At 43.4% G+C, this 14669-nt stretch overlaps 2 protein-coding genes across 3 annotated transcripts in view; one reads left to right on the forward strand and one right to left on the reverse strand.

Moving 5' to 3' along the window:
* Window positions 1-5680, forward strand: part of LOC110002022 (retinal guanylyl cyclase 1-like) — a 21922-nt gene extending 16242 nt beyond the window's left edge. The window contains exons 17-24 of one of the 2 annotated variants that reach the window (XM_065950104.1): window positions 74-237; window positions 641-764; window positions 888-956; window positions 1045-1219; window positions 1304-1402; window positions 1513-1598; window positions 1674-1759; window positions 3698-5680. In XM_065950104.1, the coding sequence (XP_065806176.1) occupies window positions 74-237; window positions 641-764; window positions 888-956; window positions 1045-1219; window positions 1304-1402; window positions 1513-1598; window positions 1674-1759; window positions 3698-3785 (891 nt within the window). In that variant the 3' untranslated portion in view covers window positions 3786-5680. The other variant, XM_065950103.1, reaches the window with a different exon arrangement.
* Window positions 5681-6653: 973 nt separating this feature from the next.
* Window positions 6654-11165, reverse strand: LOC110002021 (uncharacterized). Its single transcript, XM_065950394.1, has 7 exons — window positions 11022-11165; window positions 10850-10934; window positions 10442-10477; window positions 9675-10075; window positions 9313-9447; window positions 8637-8745; window positions 6654-7009 (listed from the first exon to the last, which is right to left on the reverse strand). Exons 2-7 carry the CDS (start codon window positions 10908-10910, stop codon window positions 6936-6938), a joined length of 816 nt encoding a protein of 271 aa, XP_065806466.1. The 5' UTR covers window positions 10911-10934; window positions 11022-11165; the 3' UTR covers window positions 6654-6935.
* Between the last annotated feature and the right edge of the window lie 3504 nt (window positions 11166-14669).

The raw sequence follows: 14669 nt of genomic DNA on the forward strand, positions 1-14669 counted from the left end.
CCTCAATGTTTTGTTGGGATGTGTCATTACATAAATAAACATGGATTGTATGTCTGGTGTTGTGCGTTCTCAGTTTCGGGGCATTAACCGGGGCAAGAGGGCGAACATCATCGACTCCATGCTGCGGATGTTGGAGCAGTACAGTTCAAACCTGGAGGATTTGATCAGAGAGCGAACAGACGAGCTGGAGGTGGAGAGGAACAAGACGGAGAAGCTGGTTGGACAGCTGCTGCCAAAGTAAGACAGACTTAAAGATAAACGATAACGTGCATGGCAGTGTACGGGGGGGCGAGTTGTTAGTACTTGATGTGCTGGTTCCACGTTCTAAAGACCCGATCACACAGAGACGCATCGCTGGAAAAATATCGCCAGAAATCTTTTATTTCTTTTCTCTGGTTCAGTGCTTGCCAGGCGCTCTCCTCTGCTGCTGGGTAAAACGTTTTCTAGCAGTTTTCGGGCGAATAAAAGTTAAAACGTCTAATGTTAGCGATCTTTATTCTGCTGGTATCTTCACACTGTATGTAAATTTACCTGAAATGAGCGTGATCTAGAAACACAGTTAAGCAGTGAGTACAGTATGTTGTGTGTGTGTGTGTGTGTGTGTGTGTGTGTGTGTGTGTGTGTGTGTGTGGTGTTTCAGGTCTGTGGCTCAGGCTCTGAAGAAAGGGAAGCCCGTGCGGCCTGAACATTATTCAGATTGTACTCTGTACTTCAGTGACATCGTTGGATTTACGACCATTTCGGCGCTCAGCGAACCAATCGAGGTAAAGAGTTCTCGTCATGATAAAGACGATAATAATCTGTGACATCACTGTTCCTCTAAAGCTGTGTGTGTGTGTGTGTGTGTGTGTGTGTGTGTGTGTGTATGTGTGTGTGTGTGTGTGCAGGTAGTCGACCTGCTCAATGACCTGTACACGATGTTCGACGCCATCATCGCTCTTCATGATGTCTACAAGGTGAGAAATGTTTGTTTCATGATACCAGCAGTGTGTGTTATAGAAGCTGCTTTCAGATTGTTGTTTACGCTTCTGGTTTCACTTTCAGGTAGAAACTATCGGCGACGCCTACATGGTGGCTTCAGGGGTCCCAAACAGAAACGGGATTCGACACGCGGCTGAAGTCGCCAACATGTCTCTGGACATCCTGCACTCTATCGCTGCGTTCAAGATCAAACACATGCCAGAGATCAAAGTCAAAATACGCATCGGGCTGCACTCAGGTACCTCTGATTTTTAATCACACATTTGATTTGAATGTCTCTCTCTCTCTCTCTCTGAACCTGTCTCTCTCTCTTGGTCTGCAGGTCCAGTGGTTGCAGGTGTCGTCGGGTTGACGATGCCCAGGTATTGTCTCTTTGGGGACACGGTGACGACGGCGTCCCACATGGAAGCTACCGGGCTGCGTACGTAGTAGTCAGAACATTTTGTGAAGATGTTTTTGGAATGAGGTGTTGTCATTGGAACACACAGTGACATCACAATGGTTGATGTTGTTGTGTTTGTGCTTCTCCAGCCTACAGGATCCACATCAGTCTGAACACAGTGAAGGTCCTGACCAGTCTCAAACTGGGGTACCACATAGACACCAGGAAGGCTCAGGTACGCTCACCTGCTGCAGGGTGTGTGAACAAACGGGATGAAACTGAAACTGATGAAATGTTTGTTTTTTTGCAGGTGAAGGGAACTTTGGACACGTACTGGCTCATGGGTCGGGAAGGATTCAATAGACCACTTCCTGTTCCTCCAGACCTCACCGGAGGGTAAAGAAGAAACCTGTCTCTATATCAACTGTCTCTCTCTCACAAGTGTCCATCTCACTTGTCTCTATCTCCCCGTGTCTACCTCACCTGTCTCTACCTCACCTGTCTCTACCTCACCTGTCTCTATCTCACCTGTCTCCATCTTACCTGTCTCTGTCTCTGTCTCACCTGTCTCTGTCTCACCTGTCTCTACCTCACTTGTCTCTACCTCACCTGTATCTATCTCACCTGTCTCTATCTCACCTGTATCTGTCTCACCTGTCTCTATCTCACCTGTCTCTATCTCACCTGTCTCCATCTTACCTGTCTCTGTCTCTGTCTCACCTGTCTCTGTCTCACCTGTCTCTACCTCACTTGTCTCTACCTCACCTGTATCTGTCTCACCTGTCTCTATCTCACCTGTCTCTCTCTCACCTGTATCTGTCTCACCTGTCTCTATCTCACCTGTCTCTATCTCACCTGTATCTGTCTCACCTGTCTCTATCTCACCTGTCTCTATCTCACCTGTCTCTATCTTACCTGTCTCTACCTCACCTGTCTCTGTATTAACCATCTCTATCCTCACGGCACTATATCACCTGGCTTTGTCTCAGCTGTCCCCATTTCCTCCCCTCTCTCTCACCTGTCTATATCTCACCTGTCTATATCTCACCTGTCTCCATCTCACCTGTCTCTATCTCCACTGTCTCAATTGCACCTGTCTCCATCTCACCTGTCTCTCTCTCACCTGTCTCCATCTCACCTGTCTCTCTCACATGTCTCTATCTATCTCACCTGTCTCTATCTCCACTGACTCAATCACACCTGTCTCTCTCTCACCTGTCTCTCTCTCATATGTCTCTATCTATCTCACCTGTGTCTATCTCCACTGTTTCAATCTCACCTGTCTCTCTCTCACCTGTCTCTCTCTCATATGTCTCTATCTATCTCACCTGTGTCTATCTCCACTGTCTCAATCTCACCTGTCTCTCTCTCACCTGTCTCTCTCTCGCCTGTCTCTATCTCACTACAACAGGCCTGTATTGGCGTGGGAAACATACTTTTACGTTGCCAAAGCGAAACTGAAAATAAAACAGAACACAAAGAACAATCTAAAAACATTGCCAATGTAATAACGCTGAATAAGGATTAGGTGTTATGTTCTTCAAACAGATAACTTTGAATATAGATAATAATATTTATTTACAGATCTCTGGTCTGTGTGTTTGTACCGTTAAACACAGAGGTAAGAAGTGACACACAGATGGTCAGACTGTATACCTGGTGGTTTCTAGCTGCCGGACGCTCTCTTCCGGTCACAGCACCTGTCTCTCTCTCACCTGTCTCTATCTCACCTGTATCTGTCTCACCTGTATCCATCTCACCTGTCTCTATCTCACCTGTATCTGTCTCACCTGTATCTGTCTCACCTGTATCTATCTCACCTGTCTCTATCTCACCCATCTCTATCTCACCTGTATCTCTCTCACCTGTCTCTATCTCACCTGTATCTCTCTCACCTGTCTCTATCTCACCTGTATCTGTCTCACCTGTCTCTAACTCACCTGTAGCTCTCTCACCTGTCTCTATCTCACCTGTCTATATCTCACCTGTCTCTGCCTCACCTGTCTCTATCTCACCTGTCTCAATCTCACCTGTCTCCATCTCACCTGTACCCGTCGCTCTCTCACCTTTCTTGATCTCCCCTTTTACTGACCTCTCTTCTTTACCTGTCTGTATCTCACCTGTCTCTATCTCACCTGTCTCCATCTCACCTGTCTCAATCTCACCTGTCTCTACCTCATCTGTCTCTACCTCACCTGTCTCCATCTCACCTGTCTATATCTCACCTGTCTATATCTCACCTGTCTCCATCTCACCTGTATCTATCTCACCTATCTATCTTACTTGTCTCTCTCTCCTACCTGTCTCTCTCCCTAACCTGTCTCTCTCTCTCAGGGCCAGTAATCATGGGATCAGCTTGGAAGAGATTCCAATTGCAAGAAGACAAAAGTTTCTGGATCGACAGAAGAAGAATAAAAAATGATGCCAATACACCGAACACACACACACACGCGCGCACACACACAAACACACACACACACACACACACACACACACACACACACACACACACACACACACACACACACACACACACACACACACACACACTACCTCGAGGATTGTGCTTTAAAGGACATTAAATCAGCTGGTGAGACATTTTCAGCCAAAATCGAGAATGAAGTTCTGACCAGAGGAACGCTGACATGGACAAAGATTTCTACTTCCTGTTTGTAGCTGAAGGATGCTGGGCTGTGATTGGTCAAACATATTCCTTCCTCTTAACAATATTCAAGCTGTCATTTTCTGTGCCTCACATGGTCTGTTAAACGTAATCTCTGCAGACAGTCGTTTTATCTTTTCACAGTAGGAGAACGTTTTCACAATGACACAACGAGACAAAGTCGATGAACACACGAGTTATGAATGGTGCAGATGTTGTCTGAAAGCATTCGACCATTCACTCCGCCGCTGTATCATCGTCCTCTGCATTCAAACACCACCACGTTCAATGAAGAGGATTTATCAAACAGGAAACTCGTCTGTTCAAAAAGTCTCATTCTCTCTGTGCTGGTGTTCACATCATTTCTTTTGGCCCCAAGGCATGATGGGAAAAAGTCCTGGAGAGCTGACGGCGGCTGTTTTCAAAAACCACCTACTGTACTAGTAATGCGATCAGCATGTGACAGAAGTACCAGGATGTTGTACTGATACATCTACACAGTCTGCATCCAGTCAATCCTCGCGTACTGTTTCCCACAATGCAAAGCGCCCTGACAGAGATCGAAATGAAGGGACATCCAGCAGATGGCGGTAATGGATGCTAACCGCCATGAAAACCAACAGAAGAAGAAGAAGAAACGATTTTAACATCGTAACAGAGGAAATAACACTCAGTACTCTTCCAGTAACTTTCTTCAGACTGTAAGTGGACGCTACACCGCGGCGGCGTTTGACCTCAGCTGGGCTCTCGTCAGCCCGGTGTTCTGCAGAATAATCCCCGACTGACAGTCAGACTACAGACCGCTGTAGAACGCAGTGTACAGCTCATACTGCGTTCCATGGCGGTGTGTAGGAGGCGGGTTTTTGAAAACAGCCCATCAGTAGAACAGTACTTTTCACAATGAATTGTGGGATACATTAGTGGATAATATCACTCCGAGCAAGTGGAGCATAATGAGAATAAACTAGTGAGAACATGAAGATGAAATGATGATACATGAGAATAAACGTATGAAATAGAGAACCTACCCCTGTTCTTTAGTGCAGTGCATGATGGAAAATACTGTTGGAGAGTGAGCGAGTGAGCGAGTGAGTGAATGTGATAAATAAATGGATGTAAAGGTGTCACATCCTGGTCTCCAGGCATTATTATGGTACCGTTCTGAGCTCATTTATTGATCCGTCACAATCAATCATTCTGACACGACGAGCGTGCAAAATGGCTTCCTATTTTATTTCCAGTCGGGTATTTTTTTTTTTTTTTGCTCACAATTTTGACTCTTGCGTGAGTTCAGTTGTGTGTTTTTGTCGTTTTAAAGATGTCTGAATTGTAAACACACATGAGAGAAGCTCAAGGTTTCCTCTCAGTCATCTCGCTCCAAGCTGCGCGGTGGGATCAGAGGAGGGAGCCTCGCTGTGACGTCATTCATATCCCGCTGAACGAAGTTGAAACGAGTCGTTAGCAGTGGGTTTTTTGTTTTCTGTGAATGTCGCAGCATGTGACCGATGAGAAAACGTCTGTAATTGATTTGTGATGTCCCGTTGTTCAACCAGTCCTCCTCTCTAAAAGCTGCCATGTTTCCATGAGATATTCACTGTTTGTCAGTCAGTAAATGTGTTAAAGAATGAACTATTAAACTGTCGCTATGATTCTTGTATTTTTGCAGTTTTATTCTTATTTGACTTTAGTTTTCACTCCGACAACTAAGGTTTGCATCTTTAGAATATTTAGTTCAGTCAGGACCATCCACCGACAGAAAATATGAATGGACCAAGCCTGAGTGACGTCCCCCGTCTGTTCCTGCAGGGGGCGCTGGAGTCCCATCGATGGCGGTCTCCATGGTTTTAAACCTCCTGACAAACCGTTACACCGCGCCCACCTGTCAATCAGGTCAGCTACACGCCTTATTGTGAATAACTCTTATCCTTCATCAAATCAAAACTGATGAGTCATCAAAACATTCACCCCCCGTACAGTGTGTGTCCATCGAGACATGAGCTAATCACACCTATTTGGTTTTTTGAACCAGGCTGTAAACATGTTAATCTCTGCTGTAAAAACAGGCTTTTTAGAATGGGTGTGTATGTGACTTCCTGTGCTTCTGCAGCCAGCCTCTAGTGGACACTCAGGGAACTGCAGGATTTTACACCTTTTGTTTTTTCTTCTTCCTCTTACCTCATGGTTTATTTTAATATTAGGTTTGTATTGATATCAAATGTGTTTTCCCCTCTAAATTTTTGCGACAAACACCTTGAATCTGTTCGATTTATCCACACACGTGCACAGAAGTATGTCTCTTTGATGGTGTTTTGAAAAGTTATTATTATATTATTATTATTATTTATAGGAGTCTTGGTTCCCGTCTCTCCTGTCTCTCTGCAGGAGTTGAGATAGGAGTTTTGACAGGTCTGATATGTACTCGGGCGGCCATAAATGTACCTGGGCGGCGCACCCACGTATAGTATGTGTGGGAAACACTGGGTTAAGACATTCCTTTAAATGAACTGTAGGTGACTGAGAGAACTCTGAAAATGAAAATGGCTTCTCCCCTCCTGAAACTGATCATTTTGTAAAAGCAGCACATTATAACTTTGGGATGATCATAACATATTTCACAGATAACACAGGTTGTTTTTTTTCAATGCTCAAAGCTTTTTTTATTTTGCATAAGAAAAGGAAGAAAAAGGTTCATTTAAAAGAAAAAATTAAGATGTGCTTAAAGCATCCTTTCCATTACACATTCAGTCTGAACTTATTACGGGCACGAGGCCTCAGAGACAATCCAGCTCCTGTTGTCGTCACGTGTCGCGTCTTTCTTTTAGCGTTACAGCGATAGAGAAGATAGAGAGAGAGAATAAAAGAGATTTAGAGCGTTCCAGGTTCTTCATGCCTTTTGAATCGGACCAGAAATCACCGTCTCCTGTTTCTGACACAGACGGAGGGACGCTTAAGCCAACACTGGGCATCATCCCAGCATTTGCGACCTGTAAACAACAGAAACATAGAACAGAAGAATACAGATAAGAATTACAAGACGCTTTAACTCTGACACCTAGTGGTTAAAATTAGTACTGCAGTCCAGATTCCAAACATTATAGAGATCTGTCTAAATCCAGAGCATTCAGGAGCAGAATCTAAAGTTAGAAGGAGGACATACTGGCTGCTGCATTGTCAACAGAGAAGCCAGCACTTCAACATAGCATGTTTCCTTAATGTCTGATCAGAGAGTAAGATACCTTTATCATCTCACTCAGTAGATATCTTACATAATGTTCCTTTATGATGCCAGTCAAAAGATGAAACATTTATACATAAGGGTCAGATTTACTAAAGGTTTGAGTGTCTTAAAATGCGCACAGTGTGGATTGCGTCTTTCAAATGAGCAAAACAACACGCATTGTCCATTTAGTATGTTTGAGTTAATGAATATGTAATGTGGGGCGTTTCTGCCCTAAAGTGCAAAATACTGGGAGGAGAAAATGCAAACAAGTTAAGTTAGTACACGTATTGTGATTTACCAAACCTGACAAAAATTGAGGTGATTGTGACGGTGTCTGAATTTAACACAAGGAAGGTGCTAACCCAGGAGACCAGTGTTACACACAACAGACTGCTGTTACTGAAGTTAGGAGGAGACATAGGCACAATCAAAAGAAGGCATAAAGGTCGCGTCTTTCCCCGTCTATGTGTTTACATGTTTCAAATGGCATGCATTTATTTTTTTATTTGATTCAATATTCTAATCGTTAAGGAAGAGAAACACTGTGATTAAACTACAGGCTGTTGTTGCCAAAGAAAACTGAACATTCACAGCCTCTGCATTCTATAGAATTTCAACATTGATATTTATGTCTTCCTATTTCCCTTTTTTTCGCCAACATTATATTTTAAACTGGGGATTTCCTTTTTCTCGGGTGGCACGTCTCTCCCCCAGCTTACCCCCTCTGGTGCGCTCCTCTCCATAATCACCTCCCTCTAAAGCTGCTGCTACTCTGTAGGACGCTTGGCTTGGGGGACCTCACCACTGTTTGTACCCCCGTCTTCGATATCTCTTTCCAGGTTATTCATGTCTGATCAGACACAGCGCTGGCCAGCTGTCTGCTGCACAACAACAGGGAGTGTAGAGCGCCCGTGCCACAGAGGAGACAGCTCACACCTCCTGCACAATGTATGACACTTCATTCTTAAGATGAAGGGAAGAAAAGAGAGGCCCTGTTTAATGCCGATGTTTTCTTATAACCAAAATTTTCTTTGTAATATTCAGATTTATATCATATAACTCGAAAGCATTGTGCGTTTATTTGCCTCTCCCACTAATACCTATTTTGTGCTTGCAGTCGTCCTACTTTCTGTCAAAACTCTCCATGATGTAAACCAGTAGAACACGCAAAAGCCTAACTTAAATAGTACCACCTCCACAAGGTTTGCACCTGGTGTCATTTACGCAAACTTTCTTCGTAGATCACCCGCAAAACGCCCACCAACCAAACGTGCAAACTTTTGGAGTGAACACGCAATTTAGTTCTCTTTAATTGGGAACTTAATAAATCTGGCCCTAACTTTTATTTTTTCCCTTGTATACTTAAAAAAATAATACAATTCATGACTTACGGGAGAAATTCATCTGCAAGCAGTCCTGATTTCCAGCATTGTTTGGTTCTCCACAGCACCAGTTTTTGTAGTTGAGGCGGGAACCATCACTCCAGCGCCAATGACCCTCCTAGAAAAGAGAATAGAAGTCATTAGAAAAACATTTATGTTTGAACACCATCAACTGAATTAATCACTATAGACACCAGAACGATCCCAGGAAGTTTGGTTCAATGGGCCAGACTTAAATGTCGGAAAAATCCACTTCACCATGTTCCTCTAACTCTAACATGTGTCTCTAGTCCGTCTACAAACCCCCCACTGATGAGAAAAGTCCATCCTCTCCGTCTTCTGCCAGCTCCACTTTTCAGAAAATGTGTGCTCAAACAGGTCGTTTGGAGATTTTCCCTTCATGACATCACAAAGGGCAGTAGCCCCTCCCCCAGGTGGGTGACACTCCCACAGCTAGGTGTTTTTTCTGCCCTCTGAGTCTGCCTTCTCACCGTAAACAATAGGACATGGAGCAAGAAAGCACCGAGTACACCCAAGCCCTTCCAGAGAGGGGGTGTGGTCAGACACAGCTCACTTACATATTTAAAGGTACAGACACAGAAACATCCTGTTCTGAGCAGGGCTGAAATAGAGGTGTTTATAGACATGATCAAATACAGGATATGTGTGTTGCTTAATGACTTACCCTACACCGATCAGTGCCTCCAATCCAAGTCACTGGACTCCCCCTAGAGCTCTTTTTTATCAGCGCTCTGATTTTAAGGTACTGCCGTCTTGAATGCACAGATGCCAGGTGTCCACCGAGGCGGCGGCAGTTCCTCTAAAGGGAAGATAAATAGAAAACTGTTGGTTCCGGGTCTGGACTTCACTTGTGAGAGTAAGAAAGACTCCTCAAAATCACAGTGTGGTTTGCAAAACTTGCCTTTGGAGAGATTATCAAATGTACATAGTAACTTTAGCAATAGTAAAAAGAAAGAGTCATAGGAGGATAGTAAAGTTACAAAGAAGTCCATTCAAGAAGCATTCTGCATGTTCATCATCTTTTACCTCAGCCTGATGCCAAGTCAGAGGTTTTCGAACGTAGAAGAAATAGCGGCAACCGATCTTGGTCCAACAAGGACGCTTCCACCTGTGAACGATCTTAGGCCTACAAGGACGCCTCCACCTGTGAACGATCTTAGGCCAACAAGGACGCTTCCACCTGTGAACGATCTTAGGCCAACAAGGACGCCTCCACCTGTGAACGATCTTAGGCCTACAAGGACGCCTCCACCTGTGAACGATCTTAGGCCAACAAGGACGCCTCCACCTGTGAACGATCTTAGGCCTACAAGGACGCCTCCACCTGTGAACGATCTTAGGCCTACAAGGACGCCTCCACCTGTGAACGATCTTAGGCCTACAAGGACGCCTCCACCAGCACGTCCTCTTGTCAACATCGACCTCTCCTGAAGGACACACACACACACACACACACACACACACACACACACACACACACACGCACAGATGAAGGAATGATGTTTAGTTAACGGCACCCAAACACAACTCGATACAGAGCTCATTAGAAACATGCAGAGGCTTTTTAGGTCGGGTACAATCACTTCTATCTGAACCACTTCTCTTGCTGCTTCCATCGCTGCAACACCTGTTGACCTGATAACTGCTCTCATATCTGGCAAACCGAGGGGCTGAGCTTGTTTGCTTAATGATGTAGTTAAGACACTTCACCATGAAACACACAGCATGTTTTAAGGCTCCATTATAGAACATGAAATAAGCATCATAATAAATAATGTAGAGTTTATCCTCACCTGATTTTGCGTTCTCAGGTTCCGGCTCTGCAGCAGCTGGAAAGTTTTGACACTTCAGTTATCACATGAATACGACCACAACATGTCACACATGCAGGGGCGTGTCCAGAGGGGTGGCAGGGGCCCCCACCTTGAAATCTGATTGGCCACCCAAAAAATCCAAATCTATGATTGGCTGTTTTGCCTATTCAGAGGCGGGACTTACGTTAAAACCAACTATTCTTGATGTTCTCAATAGTCTGCCGTTGGTCACCTTTACGAGTTAATGTCGTAACTTGTTTTTTGTCATTGCTTTCCGTTGTAAATAAATACTTTGCCTACTTTTTTCTTTTTGCCATTTTGTAAGTTCTTTAAATAGTGACTTTGCACATCTGGACCGCACCCCTGCCCCCCATGTTTCATCCTCACCTTCAGCGCTGCTCAGAGCCACCATGGCACAGAGGAGAGCGCAGAGAGCCAGGAGCTTCATCGTGACGTTGATGATGAGATGATGCTGAAGATGAATCAACAGACGTGTTATTGACGCTGCTGTGAGGAAAACAGAGTCGTTAAGATAGTTGAAAATGTGCAGCACCTTTACCTTCTCGTCTCGTGTCTCAGCGTAGCTTCAGTCTGTCCGAGTGTGGATACTTCACAAGAGCAGCAGCAGCTCTTAAATACAACTTTTTATCTCAGCATCTCCAAAAACAAGGAAGTGAACACAGGCTTACGACACTGAAATGTTATAAAGTTTTTTTAAATACAAATCTTTCACAAGGGATTCCAGTCCGGTTAGCTGGTTTGGTTCAGTACAGTTTGGGTCAGTTTGGTACGATAACCCTGATCTTTTGTTGTGTTTCCACAGCCAGCCATGCCCTTATTTGGTAAAGCGGAGTGTACGCCAGATGGAGATAGCCGCTCCAGTAACAAAATAGTGTGACATCACAGCAGCCCAACATGGTGTGAAGTTAAACGTTCAAGAAGAAGAACAGGTACACGGTAAACAAGGGATCCTCTAGGGTCGGATCAGTATGCTTTGCACCCCAACAGAAGGCAGGGCAACTTTATTTCTATAGCACATTTCAACAACAAGTCAATCCAAAGAGCTTCACACAAGACATCAAAAGCATCATGACAGAGGAAAGAAAAGAAACATTAAAATAGAACATTAAAAAATCAGTGAAATTATTAAATCTGAAAATATGTTCAAATTAAATGAATTGAAGTAAAAATATAAAAAGAGTTAAAAGTTACAGCTCAGAGTTAAAGTTTAAAATCTTATTAAAGCTGTTTAATGAAAGGCAGCTGTAAACAGGTGAGTCTTCAACCTGGATTTAAAACAGCTGAGAGTTTCAGCAGACCTGCAGTTTTCTCGGAGTTTGTTCCAGATATAAGGAGCATAGAAACTAAATGCTGCTTCTCCGTGTTTGGTTCTGACTCTGGGGACAGAGAGCAGACCTGTCCCAGACCACCTGAGCGGTCTGGATGGTTCAGAATTAATCAGGAGGTCACTAATGTATTTCAGCGCTTTATAAACCAGCAGCAGGATTTTAAAGTCTATTCTCTGACAGACTGGGAGCCAGTGTAAGGACCTCAGAACTGGACTGATGTGATCCATTTTCTTGATCTTGGTGCAGACTCTAGCAGCAGCGGGTACCAAAGGGTACTAAAGTAGGACGGTACGGGTCTTATTTTGGTACCATTCCCAACTTTTGACTGTGGAAAATGCCAATAAATGGGTACCTTACTGAACCCAACTGAACCGGAACACTCGGTGGAAACGGGTCGATAGAGGATTGATTGATTGAATCAAGTCAACTATGGTTATATTCTTTAATAATTATATTCAATTATTAATAATAAAAATAACAATATCATTAAACTATGTTTAATCTCTCTTGGGGCACCACCCTGTAATCAGGGAAAAATAACCAAAATATCACTCAAATCAGTCTCAAATTAGTTATTTAATTACTAATATTATTAATAATTAATAACTATATTTAATAAATTGAAGGTGTGAAATCCGTACACAAAGCCCTCACACCCAGCTTATATCACAATGTAAATACACCAGTAATCACAAACAACTGCTCTTATTATAACAGAATTTATTTAAACAAAGCAACATCAATCCAAAATCAATGAACTTAATCAAACAAATAGCTATTATAAACTAATCTAAGCAAACAAACATTATCAAGCAAAACTTGTGAATGAGGTGTAAGTGTGTGTGTGTGGATGAGAGAGAGAGAGAGAGAGAGAGAGAGAGAGAGAGAAAAAACAAGATGGTGGAGAGAGACAATGCACCATGTGGCTTCGTCACATGTGGACAAAATGGTTCAGTAACTGTTACTTAAACAGCAGAAAGCCAGTGGCCGGACTTTGATTCAACGGCGGGTACACTGGTCTTTCTGATTGTGAAAGTCGTTGACTGAAGATAAACTAGCATAGCATTACATACATAGGCAAACACAGTGGTTCATCATAATAAAACAAATTCAGCAGCTTACAACAGATAATAAACAGAATGTGACGTGTCGTCAACAATGATGCATAATTATCAGTGGTTATGAAAGAAACAGAACTATTTCTGAAACTATTTCTGCCCAGACCAAAGCTCTTACTTGGGGTAACTCCTGGTGATCGTTGCAAAGTTAGTTAGATCGTCACTCTGTTGAATGTTAAATCAACAGATTCAGGCAGGTTTCCTTCGTGGCAGATGTAGGAGGAGGGTAGCAGGATTCAGATCTTCGACCAGAGCGCTGCTCTATAGGGTCTTCTGGTTGCAGGAGCCGAGTTCTTTATGTGTCTTTGTGGATTCAGGGATCAGTGGGCTTCCTTCAGCGCTCCTGTCCAGTTGTGTTCAATGACGTCTTACGAAAAATCAAAGGAAAGAAACTCTTCTTTTTGCTCGAACCTGATAGCATCTGATTGCGCCCAAAACTCCTAAAAATATGGAAGAAAATGTGGAAGTAGTCAGCTGAATCCTCTGATACTTGAATTCAGACTGGAACTGCCTGTGGGTTAACCTCAGGCCTCCTCCAATAAGGATAGAGAACTCAGGCACCCCCACCCCCCCCACTTTTCACACCTATTTGTGGGGTTGGTGGGCTAAAACTCCTTTGTATAGTTCCCTCCAAAATAACTCTAGTCAGGCTTGAGAACTGCGATACAGGCTTGAGTCCTTTGTCCAGCACACATGGCTGAGGCCCAACACACCACATCAGTGATTTGCGCTCGACAGAACTCTTTTGCACCATGTTGTTGCAGTTTAGAGACTCACTGAATCAGGTGAACTGCGAAGCATCAGGACTGAAAGTCGGGATTAAAAACTGAACAGCCGACCTTTGACCTACGATGGATTGCAGAATAGAATTGAATGTTTTCTCTTGAGGAGAAACGTTTGTCTTCACTGTGTTCAAAGTCCCGATGATGTGGAATAAAATAAAAATGATAACTCTGATGAAACAACTCCCCGACTTCTCTTTTGGACTTCTTATCAGAAGTTTCCACTTCTCCAAAAAGTTCTTGGGCAATGACAGCTCAGGCCGTTGGTAAATGAGAGAAATCTAAAAGTCATGTTGGGACCATAATTATGCAACAGTAATGTATAGATGTCACAACTCTGCTCTGGTTAGAAAAAACAGACTTTCAGAAATGACAATAGAACACGAGACGTTTTCACACATGCGTCTCCTGAGGGTAAAACGTGATGGGAGAAAGAAGACGCTAAAGTGGCAGACGAAGCCACAGAGTCCTCTATACGATGCTATAGTGAGAATATTTACCTTCATATCAATGCTTCATGTAGTTAAACAGAATCACAATATGAACTAAAGAGTGGAGAAGAACATTCTGGGAAATGCCCTCAACAGAATCTTGAGTGAACATTTTTAAAAAGTGTTTCTTCCGGTTGACTTTATGGAATGAACTGCCGATGAAGAATGTCAAAGAAGCAGCACATCAAAGAACGAAAGCAGGACGGGGAGAGAAGTGGCTCGAAAGCAGTTTTGATTGGTCCAAAGCAAGTCCAAAAAGAAGGGCTGTAAACCATAACCACATGAAATAGTCCTTTAAATATTTGTGGAATTCCTAAAATAAAACATAAACCAAATATATAAAAAGTGACAACACCTTTTGAGAAGAGAGGTTTCTAATAAGCTCCACGAGCAGAAACGTGCTCAAACTAGGATCAATATTGGAGATGCTTTTGAAAAATGGAGAGAGGTTAGAACACAGAAAGGTT

Source organism: Labrus bergylta, chromosome 22 (assembly GCF_963930695.1).
Source record: "Labrus bergylta chromosome 22, fLabBer1.1, whole genome shotgun sequence".
Classification (NCBI taxonomy): domain Eukaryota; kingdom Metazoa; phylum Chordata; class Actinopteri; order Labriformes; family Labridae; genus Labrus; species Labrus bergylta.

Excerpts from the sequence above, each read along its gene's own strand:
- LOC110002021 (XM_065950394.1), bottom strand. The coding sequence starts at position 10,910 with ATGAAGCTCCTGGCTCTCTGCGCTCTCCTCTGTGCCATGGTGGCTCTG. Across the intron at positions 9,448-9,674 it reads TGACTTGGCATCAGGCTGAG|AGGAACTGCCGCCGCCTCGG; the intron begins GTAAAAGATGAT and ends TCTTCCCTTTAG. Across the intron at positions 8,746-9,312 it reads GAGGCACTGATCGGTGTAGG|GAGGGTCATTGGCGCTGGAG; the intron begins GTAAGTCATTAA and ends TCTCTTTTCTAG.